The sequence below is a fragment of the Hyperolius riggenbachi genome, chromosome 1 (genome assembly GCF_040937935.1).
Source record: "Hyperolius riggenbachi isolate aHypRig1 chromosome 1, aHypRig1.pri, whole genome shotgun sequence".
NCBI lineage: Eukaryota > Metazoa > Chordata > Amphibia > Anura > Hyperoliidae > Hyperolius > Hyperolius riggenbachi.
Window position 1 is genome coordinate 477,027,440 of NC_090646.1, and position 13,913 is coordinate 477,041,352.

At 46.4% G+C, this 13,913-nt stretch overlaps 1 protein-coding gene across 3 annotated transcripts in view; it reads right to left on the minus strand.

Annotated features, from left to right (window-relative positions):
• TOX4 (TOX high mobility group box family member 4) overlaps window positions 1-13,913 on the minus strand; it is a 67,435-nt gene that overhangs the window by 16,882 nt on the left and 36,640 nt on the right. For all 3 annotated transcript variants that reach the window (XM_068241397.1, XM_068241403.1, XM_068241388.1), the window contains exons 3-6: window positions 7,361-7,603; window positions 6,956-7,216; window positions 6,644-6,871; window positions 3,028-3,108 (exon numbers count right to left, since the gene is read on the minus strand). In XM_068241397.1, the coding sequence (XP_068097498.1) occupies window positions 3,028-3,108; window positions 6,644-6,871; window positions 6,956-7,216; window positions 7,361-7,603 (813 nt within the window). The remainder of the gene's footprint in view (window positions 1-3,027; window positions 3,109-6,643; window positions 6,872-6,955; window positions 7,217-7,360; window positions 7,604-13,913) is intronic.

The following is a 13,913-nucleotide window of genomic DNA, read 5'->3' on the forward strand; positions in this document are numbered from 1 at the left end:
CCTCTCAGAAGCTCACCATTTTCTTCTGACAATAATCCCTTCCAGTTCTGACAATATTTTGTCAGATCTGAAATATATCAGTTGCTGTCAGTAATAGCTGAGAGGAAAACTGATGTACCAGGTAATGTCCATGTTTCCCTATGGCTTAAGTGGTTAAAAGAAAATACAGTATGTCGGCTTCCATATCTCTCTCACTTTAAGTGTGCTTTAACAGTCAACAATCTAACTCCTCACCAGGATGGTGAAACCTGTAAAGAATATAAGCAGGTGGTGCCACTAATCCTGCGAGTACACCAAGCCTGCAAATGTACCACTCTAGCAACGATGGACAAGGCACACTAATGCTGGGGATACACGGTACGTTTCTGTACCGTGTATCGACCAGCTGATCCAGCCAGCTGATAATATTCAGCTGGGCCGATCATGCCGCTCGACACCCGCCCGATCCCCGCCGGCGGACAATGGCAGGGAATCGAGCGCTGATAAGGAAGCGCCGGTGGGGACGAGCAGTAATCGATCCGCGCACAAGTGGGGACGCGGCTGGGGTCGATCCGGCGGCTAATCGGCCGCCGGATCGACCCGTGTATTCCCAGCATAAGAGCTTTTAGCAATAAGCCTGTGTTTTGATGCAAACTTCCTCTCCTGCGATCCTTTTCTCCAATATACAAACCTATAACTAAAAGCCTTTGGTGTGTTGCATATGAACAGATTAGCACACTTCTAACTCTCAGTGACAACTAGACCTTCATTGGTCTGACTAAAGCCAAGTCCCACTGCAAAAATTAATCGCTGTAAACGGACGATGAAAAAAGTTTCCACAATCTTTATACTAAAGATCTTTAGCGATGGGATGTGGACGACAGCAAAAGATCGCAAGATTACCATTGACAGAATCGTTAAACAATGAATGATTGCAGAGGGAAGTTCCATAGACTTTAGCAGGAAGATCATTTAAAAATCTGTACACATGGGGAACTTTTAACAAATTGATCCGATATGATTTGTCATGACCGTTTTTCAAAATGCACAAGCATTGCCGTGCATTGGCCATCTGTATCCGTCATTTACCACTTTTTTTTTTTAAAGGATAGTTTAAATATAGTTACAAGATGTTGGTGGGAATGATTGTTAATCTGTTATTTTGACAGATTAAATCTTGATGTGTGTATAGACCTTTACAACTTTGTCCAACCCATTACCCATTGGCCAGAAACCTGCGAGAACATGCCAACTGCCAAGAATGATGTTTTCATTACAAAGCCTTGATGGATACCTTAGCCCTTTTAAAATTTCAAAAAAAGGGGGAGCAGGCATGTGTACGGAGCTCTGCAACGGCGCAGTGTGCACTGACACTCCCAACCAGGAAGTAGCTTTGCGGGACTATTAAAAGGTAACAGAGGGGCGCGGAGGAGAAGCTGTGGGCATGAGAAGAGCCTAGTACACAGGCCTGCTGAAACTTGAAAAGCGCTCCATGCATACTGGCTCTACATACTCTGGCGCTCTTATTGGCCTGAGGAAGCGGGCTTAGACCCGTGAAATGAGTTTTGCCTGTGCAAAAATAAAATTCTCTTTTTTTCCTATGAGAATGTCCTTATTGAGGTAAGACACCTCATTTATAGTTTTTACTGTTTTTAACCTCCTTGCCGGTTATCCTGAGCTGAGCTCGGGGTAACCCGCCGGAGGATTTCTCAAGAGCTGCAGCCACTGGGACGCGCGCTCAAGAGCTGCAGCCACTGGGACGCGCGCTCAAGAGCTGCAGCCACTGGGACGCGCGCTCAAGAGCTGCAGCCACTGGGACGCGCGCTCAAGAGCTGCAGCCACTGGGACGCGCGCTCAAGAGCTGCAGCCACTGGGACGCGCGCTCAAGAGCTGCAGCCACTGGGACGCGCGCTCAAGAGCTGCAGCCACTGGGACGCGCGCTCAAGAGCTGCAGCCACTGGGACGCGCGCTCAAGAGCTGCAGCCACTGGGACGCGCGCTCAAGAGCTGCAGCCACTGGGACGCGCGCTCAAGAGCTGCAGCCACTGGGACGCGCGCTCAAGAGCTGCAGCCACTGGGACGCGCGCTCAAGAGCTGCAGCCACTGGGACGCGCGCTCAAGAGCTGCAGCCACTGGGACGCGCGCTCAAGAGCTGCAGCCACTGGGACGCGCGCTCAAGAGCTGCAGCCACTGGGACGCGCGCTCAAGAGCTGCAGCCACTGGGACGCGCGCTCAAGAGCTGCAGCCACTGGGACGCGCGCTCAAGAGGCCACCCTGCAGTGTTAGGGAGCACAGATTTTTGTACAGCTACTCATTAAAGGGTACTTTCTCCACTCAAGCTGTAAAGAATTTCAAAATAATAACTAGTCAGCACCTCTATACACAAAATCTGAAGCATGAATCTCTTCATTCACATTATCCAATGCAGATAGTCGGGCATTTACAATGCAATGCACAGCATCTGTGTCGCTCTCCCTTCCTTTCCACTGCGGTGCTGATCCCATTCACTGACAATTAATGGACCAGTGCCGCATTATGACAAAAATACATGCAGCAGTGCGTTATCACAACACTGACACACAGAATAAAAGTGAGAACACCACCATATGCGCTTACTAAAGATGGCCACGTATTTACAGATTGGGACTCGATGTGGCAAAAAGATGGATCCCTCGCTGGTCTGAATATGATCAGAGGGGGATCTATTCCCTCCACACACTGCAGCTTGATTTACAATAGCTTCAGCAATCTAACCGCAGCATTGTACTGCTCAATGCAGTGAAATGCTATGGGCCATCGATCAACCACCACTGCTACCCTGCCACCGACTGACAAATTTACAGTTTGAGCAGATCAGTCATTTTGATCGATTTTCTCTAAAAACCAAACTAAATTTCAATCGATCTGACATGTTGGGGCATAGATTTGGCTACCTTCAAACCCAGAGAGAAAACAAAGTCCCCTCAGATAACATCAGGTGTTTGATCCAGGATGCCGCAAGCACACAAACACTACTTTCTCACTTATTCTAATGCAGGATTGACATTACCTGAGACAACTGGTTTTCCTTGTACAGCGCCAATGCTTTTAAATATTCCTTCTTTGCTGCTTCAGTTTTCCTTTTGTAAACCTACAGAGAAAGAAAATCTATCAAACCAATCTGTATGTATGTAGACACACATATGTAGACACACATATAGAGACACACACAAAGTTTACTGGTGTTATGCAATTTTCTTATATAAAATGTACATAGCTTTGGGTCAGATTACTGATGAGAGCAACTATAAAGTAGTGTGAAACTCAAATTTCATCTATGATCTGAAGCATTAAACACAGCATAAAACTAGTAGGAAAACATATTGGTTTCAAAGTTACTGGAAGGGTTAAAAACCGCAAACTTTTACTTCACTTAAGGCCGTACACACTCTTGATTGATGTCACCTGATGAGGACCCGATCCATCAGGCGACATTGCTGGACCAAGGCTGTATAGACGTGGAGTCAGCTGTACAGCTGACGACACCTTCTTTTGCTATGTGTGGAGCGGAGGGCCAACAGAGCCAGGGCGAGCAGTGCCAACAAAGGTATGGGCCGTCACTTGAGCAAGTTGATCCGCCTGGCAGATTGCACACACTATGGATAATCGGCTGAGGCGGTCATTATCAACCACTTCAGCCCACTTTAATACGGTACAGCATGTGTACGAGGCTTTAGAAGCCAACTAATAAGATTGCTGTACTGAGCTGTGTAAACAATGAAGAAAATCTTCTGTTTCTGAAAACTTTCTCTACTTCGTTTCCACAGCAATTAGTTAATGACAAGACACTGATAGTTTGTCCTGCAAACCAGAAAGTTTATCAGTTAGCTTCAGTGAGGTGCAAATATGCCTTCAAGTCGCATTAAAAAGAGAAACTGAGGTGTTTTGGGGGGGGAGATAGGACACAGAGGCATGTTCCCTGCCTCATGACATGCCTCTGTGTCCCCACACGCTGATCCTTGCCCCCCCCCCCCCCCCCGGCAGCCATAGCAGAGCCAACCAAGATTAGCAACAATATTTGTCGCCACCTCGAAGGTAAACACAGGGGAGAGATTCCCTGTTTAGGATGCTCGCCAAGGGCATTCCGTCAGAGTTTCCAGAGCTGCCATTGGGCAGCTCTGTCTCCCTGGCCACGTCCCTACCTCTCCCCCGCCTCCCTGCACGCTGTGAATGAGAGAATGAATCTCTCATTCCAGCATCGTGACCCAGATGTCATTGAAGTGAAAGTGGGTCATTGTGGCCCACAGGAGCGGCTGGAAGTGGCAGTTTTTGTGGCTACCTAATCCGCTCAGCCCCCCGGATCAGGTAGGCCACTTTTTTTTTTATAAGCCTATATAGGGCTTTCTTTAAACCAGTCTTATGTTTTATTTGCTGTGTCTAGAGAGACTCTCTAACGAAAATGTTATCCTTTTTTCTACTATCCTAAACCAATTCAAATGTGCTCTGGCTTACTGCAGCACTTTATACTATCACCGTTTCTGTAATAAATCAACTTATCTTTCCCCTGTTGAATTTGTCGCCCTGTGTCTGGAAGGCTGCCAACTCTTCAGTGTTGATCTGTTATGCAAGGCCCCCTCCAGTGTGTGTTATTTACTTTAGGCAGCCTCTCTGCTCTCGTCAGTGAGAGAAGAGAGCTGCCTTACAAGCTGGATAAATCGTCCTTTGTTAGGCTGTGAAAGGAGCTAGGCTGTCACATACTGAGGTATTACAGATACCGGCAGAGCTGTCTGCAGCAACAATCAGCCTGTCACTCTTCAGTGGATGAGAGCTTCGGGGGAAAGAAGGTAAACACACAAATGATCTCTTGAGATTCAAAAGGAAGGCTGTATACAGCCTGCTTGTGTATGAATGTATTTTCTATGTGTGGACATACTGTACATCAACCTACTTCCGGTTTTGGTGGCCATTTGGATTGTTTATAAACAAACTTTTTAAAACTGTTTTTGACTACTTTTAATGCAGCGGGGAGCGGCAAAATTGTGACAGAGGGGAATAGGAGAGGTCCCCTAACGCACTAGAATGTTTACTTTTGTGCAATTTTAACAATACAGATTCTCTTTAATGTTTTAGAGCAAAAATGTAATTTTGAGTTTCATACCACTTTAACCTCCTTGCCGGTTATCCCGAGTTAAGCCTGGGGTAAACTGCGCAGGAGGATTTCTCAGGCCCCACTGGGCCGATTTTCACAATTTTTTTTTAATTGCACGCAGCTAGCATTTTGCTAGCTGCGTGCATATCTCAATCGCCGTCGCTACCCGCCGCGCCCCCCCCCCCCCGCTCCAGACCCCTTGCGCAGCCTGGCCAATCAGTGCCAGGCAGCGCTGAGGGGTAGATCAGGATTCCCTCTGACATCCCGACGTCGGTGACGTCATCCCGCCCTGTTGCCATGGCGACGGGGTAAGCCGAGCAGGAAATCCCGTTCTGAACGGGATTTCCTGCTTGCAGAGAGCGCCGGCGGCGATCGTGATAGGTAGGGGGATGCCGCTTGTCAGCGGCTATCATGTAGCTAGCGCTAGGCTAGCTACATTTTTTTCTAATACCTTACAGTGGTCCTTTAACAGATTACTTTTTTTTTTTTTTTTACAGCTGCAGAAGTGCATAGGGGAATTTTAATATGTCCTCCTGAATTATGGCAGTACTCGGCTATATAATGTATTAATTAAAAAGTAGGGATTGATTTATTATGACAAGTGGAAAGAAAACTAACAATAGTGGTAACAGTACCTTCATTCACAGCAACTAAACAGGTTCTACGCTGTTCAATGAAATGAGCATTGTGAATCATAGCCTTGTGCTAGCACCACTGTTGCTCCAGGTTTTGCTTCACATGCATATCTATTATCATGATCACGCTGTAATTCAGAAGACATTGCTAATTCTATCTTAGTGTAAATCTCTGGTATTACTCAATTAAAGTAAACATAAGAGGGTGGTGTATCAGTAGCACTACAGCGATTCTTAAATTGTATACACACTCTGTAGCTGAAGTTATATATAATGCAGAGCACAGACTGTAAAGCTTTTGTACAAACTTACGAGGCATGTCGCCGGACAGGGATTGGTACGCGATCCCTTGGGCAATAGTGCGGGGTCTGGAGATTAATAAAACGTTCTGCTGCAATGCAAGCATCACAAAGTGGGTGGAGTGAGTGGGGAGAACAATGTCCTCAGCTGAGTCAATCCACCAGGCAGATCGATGTGTGGAGGTAGATTGGGGATTGCTGTACACACAATAGATTCTTCACAGAGGTGACCGTTATCAGCAGAGTTTGATCTAGCGTGTACATAGCTTAGCCGCATCTACACGCGTAGATGCGGCCGCCATGTGGCTTATCAATCGAGCCGCTGATGCGGCTCGATTGATAAGATCCGAGAGGACGGATCTTGCTTCCGCCGATTCCCTGCTTGCTCCCCGCGAGGGGACAATGGCAGGGAAACAAGCGGAAGTTAAGCGGCGCTGGCAGGGACGAGCGGGGAATCAAATCCGGCGGGCGGGGACGCAGCGGGCACGCGGAAGAGGCGATCCGGCGGCTAATCGAGCCGCCGGATCGCGCCCTCATCTACTCGTGTAGATGCGGCTTAATACTGCACAGAATACAACAGGAACATTCTGCTGACAACCTTACCTGTTTCTGCTCCTCTCCAAGACTATCCCACATAGAGGCCACAATTTTAGAGACTTCTCCAAAGGTAGCATTAGGGTTTTGTCCTTTTATGGCAGCTTGGGTGTCCCGGAAAAACAGTGCATATGCTGAAAGTGGTTTTTGAGGCTCATTCGGATCTTTCTTCTTTCTCTTTTTAGAAACTTTCTGTTTTTTAGCTTGCTCTATGACAACATTCTTAGGTGCAGTAATCTATAAAGAGAAGACGTGCTTTTGTTCACCTATTCCACTCGATTTTACTAAAAACATTATCAAATTGATGATATCTATACTAACCCTTCTGAAGTCCTCCATATCCTCATCATGCAGAGAGTTTGTTGGTGAAGGAGTCGGAGAAAAGTGATCATCAGGGGACTGGACCGGGGGCAAAATAGTGCCGCCCCCTAGGCTCAAGCCAAGCTGAGTGCTCAGCTCTGATTGGTCAATGGTAGTTAACTGACTATGAGCCAAAAGACCAGAGGATATGTCTGCCATTGAAACATCTATGGTGACTGGTGGATTGGCACTGTATGTAGTGACAATAGGATGATCCAAATCCTGCACGTACAACAGACAAACAAAAACATCAGAGCAATGGCATACATTTTTGAACAAAAAGTCAAATATGGTATTGCTGTTTGTTTTTTTTAATGAAGTGCAACAGACTAAATGTAATGTTGATGATTAAGGAAGTACATGTACCATGGTTAGTCCAGATCCAAGGAGTCCACCAGTCTGTTCCATCACTTCATGGGACATTTCTACTGGCATGTCCAAAGTCTGAACTCCGTACTGTGCTGCAAATCCACCATCCTGAACCGATGTAGGATCGCCAAGATCATCGAAGTGTCCCACAACATCGGTCACTGCCAGGGTTGGGTCAGAATCTAAAGATATGGGAGGGATCTCAAACTCCTCATCTCCAAGGCTTGGCGTGTGAAATGTCTGAATAAAAAAAAAATGAAGAAAATGTTTTATGTACCTAAAGTAAAAACATGTATAATTTGTTTAGAACACTGCTAAGACAGAATCAGCAGAACTACAGTCTCTATTTTACACAAGTTTGCTGGCTGCCTCTAATATATACAGACCCACACTGCACTGCAAGCATTATCAGTTCACTCTAATTTCTAGTCTCAAAAAGCTGATATACTTAGCCCTACTTTGCAATTTGCATGCCATTGTTTCACTATTTTGCATACCATTGTTTAACACTGTAATGCTCCCATGTTATATTGTTTGATGTTGTATTGTCTCCCCCTTCTATCGTACAACACTATGCTGTGAAAAAGCTTAGCGCTTTATAAATAAAGTATAGTAATAATAATAATAATGGGGTAAGTTACTGAGCTGTGCCTAAATTGTGCGAGGACTGGAGTTTGACATTCCTGCAGTATAGTATACAGCTGTACTACACCTCAGGAGCATTGGCTGCTATCCCCAAAGGGGTTCTGCTGACCCCCTGCCTGTCACCAGAGTGGAGCTAGATTAGAATCTGGCTGCGACTACTATAGTCTACATCCTACATGATCACGGACTACTAGCCTCACAGTACAGAAACAGGCCATCTGACAATATCAAAAATGCTTCTGGATTTTTGAAAAGGAAGTGTTTAAAGTCTTGATATATAGTTCCAGTAATGGGAAGCATTGGGCCTAAAAAAAAAAAACAGAAAAAAAACACCCCTCTTGGTCCATTTGTGGAAGAAGTGCCAAAAATAAATGTATTGCTGTTTTATGAGTGTACTGACACTACCTCTTAGGCCTGGTTCACATTGACCTAAAAAACAGACGTTTTAGCGGACCGTAAAGGAAGTGAACGGGTTCCAATGTTAACCAATGGATCCGTTCACAATGGTCAGTTCCGCTGCACTGATCGAAAGTTTGGGTCTGCAGCGATTTGTACAGATCGACAGATATGTCGCATTGACGACACGTTAACGGAAAGGAGTGTCATGGATGGGAAACTAATGCCTTTAAAAAATGATCTCTTCCACTGATCAGTTTTTACATGGATCACTTTTTCATCCATGCCAGTGTGAACCGGGCCTTAAGGTTCATACACACATCAGACTATAGTCTTTGGAAAATGAAAGATCACAGACCAATCTTACCACCCTTCATGTAGTATGAGAGCCATACCTACACAGTCTTTTGTATGGAGCTGAACTCCCCATCAGAAAAAAATATTTGCAAGATGCTGCACACACAGATGCTTCACAGACACAAAAGATCAGTATCTGCAAAAGATCTGTTCCTGCCAAAAATCCATTCCTGCAAATTGCAATGATAGTCTATGAGATCTGCAGATCATCATACACACATGATTTAACTGACATTCATCTGCAGATCAAGCAATCATCTGCAGATCTGAAAATCCATCCTGGTGGATCTGATCTGCAGATGAATATCAGTTGACTCATGTGTGTATGATGATCTGCAGATCTCATAGACTATCATTGCAATTTGCAGGAATGGATTTTTGGCAGGAACAGATCTTTTGCAGATACTAATCTTTTGTGTCTGTACAGCATCTGTGTGTGAAGCATCTTGCAAAGATTTTTTTCTGATGTGGAGTTCAGCTCCATAGAAAAGACTGTGTAGAGTATGGCTCTCATACTACATGAAGGGTGGTAAGATTGGTCTGTGATCTTTCATTTTCAAAAGACTATGGTCTGATGTGTGTATGTGGCCTTATTCGTTTCTGTACTCTTCTCTTATTTCTCGGTTTGCCTCCACATCTTCAGCTAGCTGATCTGTCCTCTGCCGACGATCATTAACCACTTGATGACCCAGCCTTTACTCCCCCTTAAGGACCAGCGCTGTTTTAGCTGATCTGTGCTGGGTGGGCTGTGCAGCCCCCAGCACAGATCAAACACCAGGCAGAGCGACCAGATCGCCCCCCTTTTTTCCCCACTACGGGGATGATGTGCTGGGGGAGTCTGATCGCTCCTGCCTGCCTAGGTGTTGCGGGGGGCACCTCAAAACCCCCGTCCGCGGCGAAATTCCCCCCCTCCCTCTCCTCCCTCCCTTCCCCGGAGATCCGAGGCTGCAAAGGAACGGATCTGTCCTGTGCAGCCTCTAACAGGCTCCTGCCTGTCATGTGACAGCGATCCCCGGCCGCTGATTGGCCGGGGATCGCTGATCTGGTACAACGCTGCTACTGTTAGCAGCGTTGTACAAATGTAAACAAAGCGGATTATTCCCGCTTGTGTTTACATTTAGCCTGCGAGACGCGATCGGCGGCCCGCAGACTATTCACGGAGCCCCCCGCCGTGAATTGACAGGAAGCTCGCGCGAGCGGCTGCTTCCTGATTAATTAGCCTGCAGCCGGCGACGCAGAACTGCGGCACTGGTCCTGCAGCTGCCACTTTGCCGACGCGCGTTATGAGTGCGCGGTCGGCAGGTGGTTAAAGAGAGATTGGTGGGTTGATTGGGGGCTTTACATTTTTTTGTTCTATTACTATGTACGGCCCAACTTAATCTCCTCACAGTCCAACAACCCTAAAATTCTCTTTGCTACCTTTAACTCTCACCTCCACCTCCCGGCATCTCAGCTGAGGACTTTGTCTCCTACTTTAGTGGAAAAAAAAAAATCACCATCAGGAAAAGCTTCATACAGCAGCCTCCTTTCATACAACCTTATATCCTCCCTAACCATCTTCCCACCACTATCTGAACTTACTGTTTCCTCACTCATCTCAAAATCTCATCCCACTACATGCCCTCGACCCCATTCCCACTCCCCTATCCTCTACCATCTCACCTTCAACCTTTCTTTCGCCGAAGGCATCTTTCCACCCACACTTAAACAAGTCCTCTTAACACCTATATGACGCAATTTACACTCATTACTTGCAGCCCAGCTGGGGCACCAGTGAAAATCCAGTGCAGTCATAGAGCCCTCTCCTTCACCAGCACAGCAGCATCAGCTGTTTGCATCTGAGCCAGGAAGTGGTTGCTTTCCCCTGCACACAGACACCTCCTAACATCCACTCATACAGCAAAGTGACAGCAAAGCTGTTACTAGTGCTGCTATAACTTCAAAACCACAGAGCAGTGTCGCTCTGTCTGCATGCTAGGCTACCTTACTGGCTGCCCTTCAGCTGATCCTGCAGCTGCAATCACTGAAAGATTGGTTCCCCTGTGGAGGACTGAAGCAGTGCCATTGTCAAGGAACCTGGTCCCCTAGCTGCAAAGTGTGGGACGCTGCGCTTACTGCTACCAAGTCAGCTTATACTAAGGTGAGACCTGTCCAGAGGGCTAGTTTCCCTCTTTTACACAGAACTTGTATATGCTCCTTCTTTTGTCTTTTCTACAGAGCTCCTAGATGCATGCGGAGCAGCCCGGGTTTTGAAGTTACCACCAGATCACTTTTTTTTTTCCAAAACTCAAAATGTTGATAACGCCTGTCCCCCAGGCTTGCTGCCTAGGTGTAATAATGGACTAAAGTCTCTCATTCAAACCACAAATTGACAAACTATCCTCTTATCTCCATCTAAAAAACATCTCCCGCATCCGCCCTTTTCTCACACAGAACACTGCCAATCTTCTGGTGCATGCCCTGATTTCACGACTAGACTACTGCAACTCTCTGCTCTGTGGACTCCTAGCTAACAGTTTAGCCCCATTACAGTCCATCATGAACTCTGATGCACGACTCATACACCTCTCCTCCTGCTTCTCCAGCCCTATCCCCCTCTGTCAGTCCCTTCACCGGCTGCCAGTTACACAAAGGATACAATTTAAAAACCTGACTCGCCTACAAAGCTCTTTGGCCCCGTTCACACTACACGAGTAGCCGTCCAGATTTCGGCAAGGCGTGCAGGAGGCAGACACGCATGAACATCAGAAGTGCATAGACTGCACCGTCTGATGTTCACACTGCATGCGTTACGGACCAGTTCTGCGTTGCAAAACGAGCGGCTGAACCGGTCACTACAAGTGTATGGGAACAGTCACGCAACACATACAAACGCAGGTTGCATGCGATCGTAAACATTGTGTTCCAATCACACCGCCATCTGCGGGTTGTTATGGGAACGAGGCCTTTATGTTCTAGCTCTTTTTTTTTTGTTAAGTGGACCTGAATTCTTGCACAATACACCGTGTGTTTTTAGGGAAAAGAGTCTGTCTAATTTCCCCTCATCTTCAAGTAATCAAAAGTGTAATTTGAGCTCTCAGCTGTGTCAGCACAGAAATTTGGCAGTCTCGGCTGACACAGCTAATATGTAAACACAGGATGTTAACCCTTTGTCTGCTTCCATGAAACGAGGAGGTAAACACAATGCAGATTCATTATATGGGTTCAGTAAGCTGTAACACAGAAATGTTTTTTTTTTTTAAAGGTTATGCTGTTACGTTACTTTTAGAGCAGAGGAAGTTTTGAGTTCAGGTCCACTTTAAAGAGAGCGCGAGGTGGGCTGCAAGGACGCTGTGCTGAGAGACTGTGTTGTCTCTCATAGCGTGCAGGGAGGCGGGGGAGCAGCAGGAGGCGCGGCCTGGGAAGAGAGCTGCCCAATGGTAGCTCAGGAAACCCTGTAGGAACGCCCCTGGCGGGCGTTCTAAACAGGGAACTCCTCTCCCCTCTATTTACCTCCAAGTTAGCAACAAATCTTGTCGCTAAACTTGGGGGCTTTAGCGCCGCGGTTGGGGGACACAGAGCCATGTCATTAGGCAGAGAACATGGCTCTGTGTCCTATCTGCCCCCATATTCTCTTTAAGTAAGCTTATTTCCAGATACCATCCTACACACAATCCTATCTTCCTCTCTGGTCACCGCTTCTCACTTCCACTTACAATACTTCTCTCGATTCTCTTCAATCCTCTCACCCATATTTACCCTTTTTAGGCGCAACCTGAAAACTCCCCTCTTCAGGCAAGCATACTCTCCTACCTAAGACACTTCGGCCATTGACCACCATTTTTACCATCTCATGCACAGCTTCCCTTTACTTGTTGTCCTATCCCTAGGCCCATTTCAAAGTACAAATTCACAAAGCAAATTTTCGCATTAAACGGAACCTAAATCCATATGCAAACATTCAAGCCATATTTGTTCTGCATTGGACCACTTGCGAAAATTTGCATTCAGTGGAAATTACCGTACTCCATTGAATTGATTGGTTTCATTTTTAAAGGAAACCTAAATCAAAAAGGAAAAAAATAAGGTTCACTTACCTGAGGCTTCTACAAGCCCCCTGCAAATGTCCTGTGCCCGCGCTGTCCTGCAACAATCCTCCGGTCCCCCTGCTGCAGCTAAGTTTTGGTTTACCCCGACTGACCAATCGATGTATACTGTGCCTGCACGGCGGCCCTGGTCATACGCATCCTTGCGTCGCTGGGAGCGTCCTGCCCAGGTCGGCACGGGCACAGGACGTCTGCAGGGGGCTGGTAGAAGCCCAAGGTAAGAAACTCTTTTTCCCTCTTTGATTTAGGTTTCCTTTAAAAATGAAACCAAATGAATTAAATGGAGTAATTTCCACTCAACACAAATTTTCGCAAGTGGTGCATTGCAGAAAAAATATGGATTGCACGTTGAAGATTTCTGCCCCACATATCCATCTCCCATGTAATGATTGCTAGACATGAAAATTCACATAAAAAACAGGAACATTTGCATATCGGAGACCTGTATGCAAAATGTAATCTCCTAGTGGAAATTGACACTACTAGAAGGCCTTTTGGCCAGGGTTCTCTTCCCCTTTTGTCTCACAATGCTGTGTAAGCTTATCCTCCACCCGTGTAAAAATGTCACCTCCACAGATAAAAAAAGGAAACTCTACATCCTACTGGGGGAAGAGGAAGCCACAGCGCAAATAGCGGCCCAACATGTCACTGCCTGCCACCAACTGAGAGGAACATGATACCCCATGGATTATATACCACTTATTCTGCCTCCTATACTCTTCCCACACCTATGGACTATTTACCCCTTATACTGTCACCTATACCCTCCCCAGATCAATAATCCCACAACCTCCCCCTCCCATGCCAACGCTAATGTTTTGGCAATGCTAAGGCTGGTTTCACAGTGGGACGTTAAAGTCCCACGTTACAGCAGCCAGTAACACAGCCTAACTCATAGCACTGTAAAATCAATGTGCTGTTCACAGTGCACGCATTGCGTTACATAGTAACGCAGCACGTTTAAACAAAGTGCTGCATGCTGTACGTTATACTCGGCTATGCCACGTTAGACTGTTTGCACATGCTCAGTAATGTTGGAAGAGGAGGTATCCCCTCCTCCTCTGCGG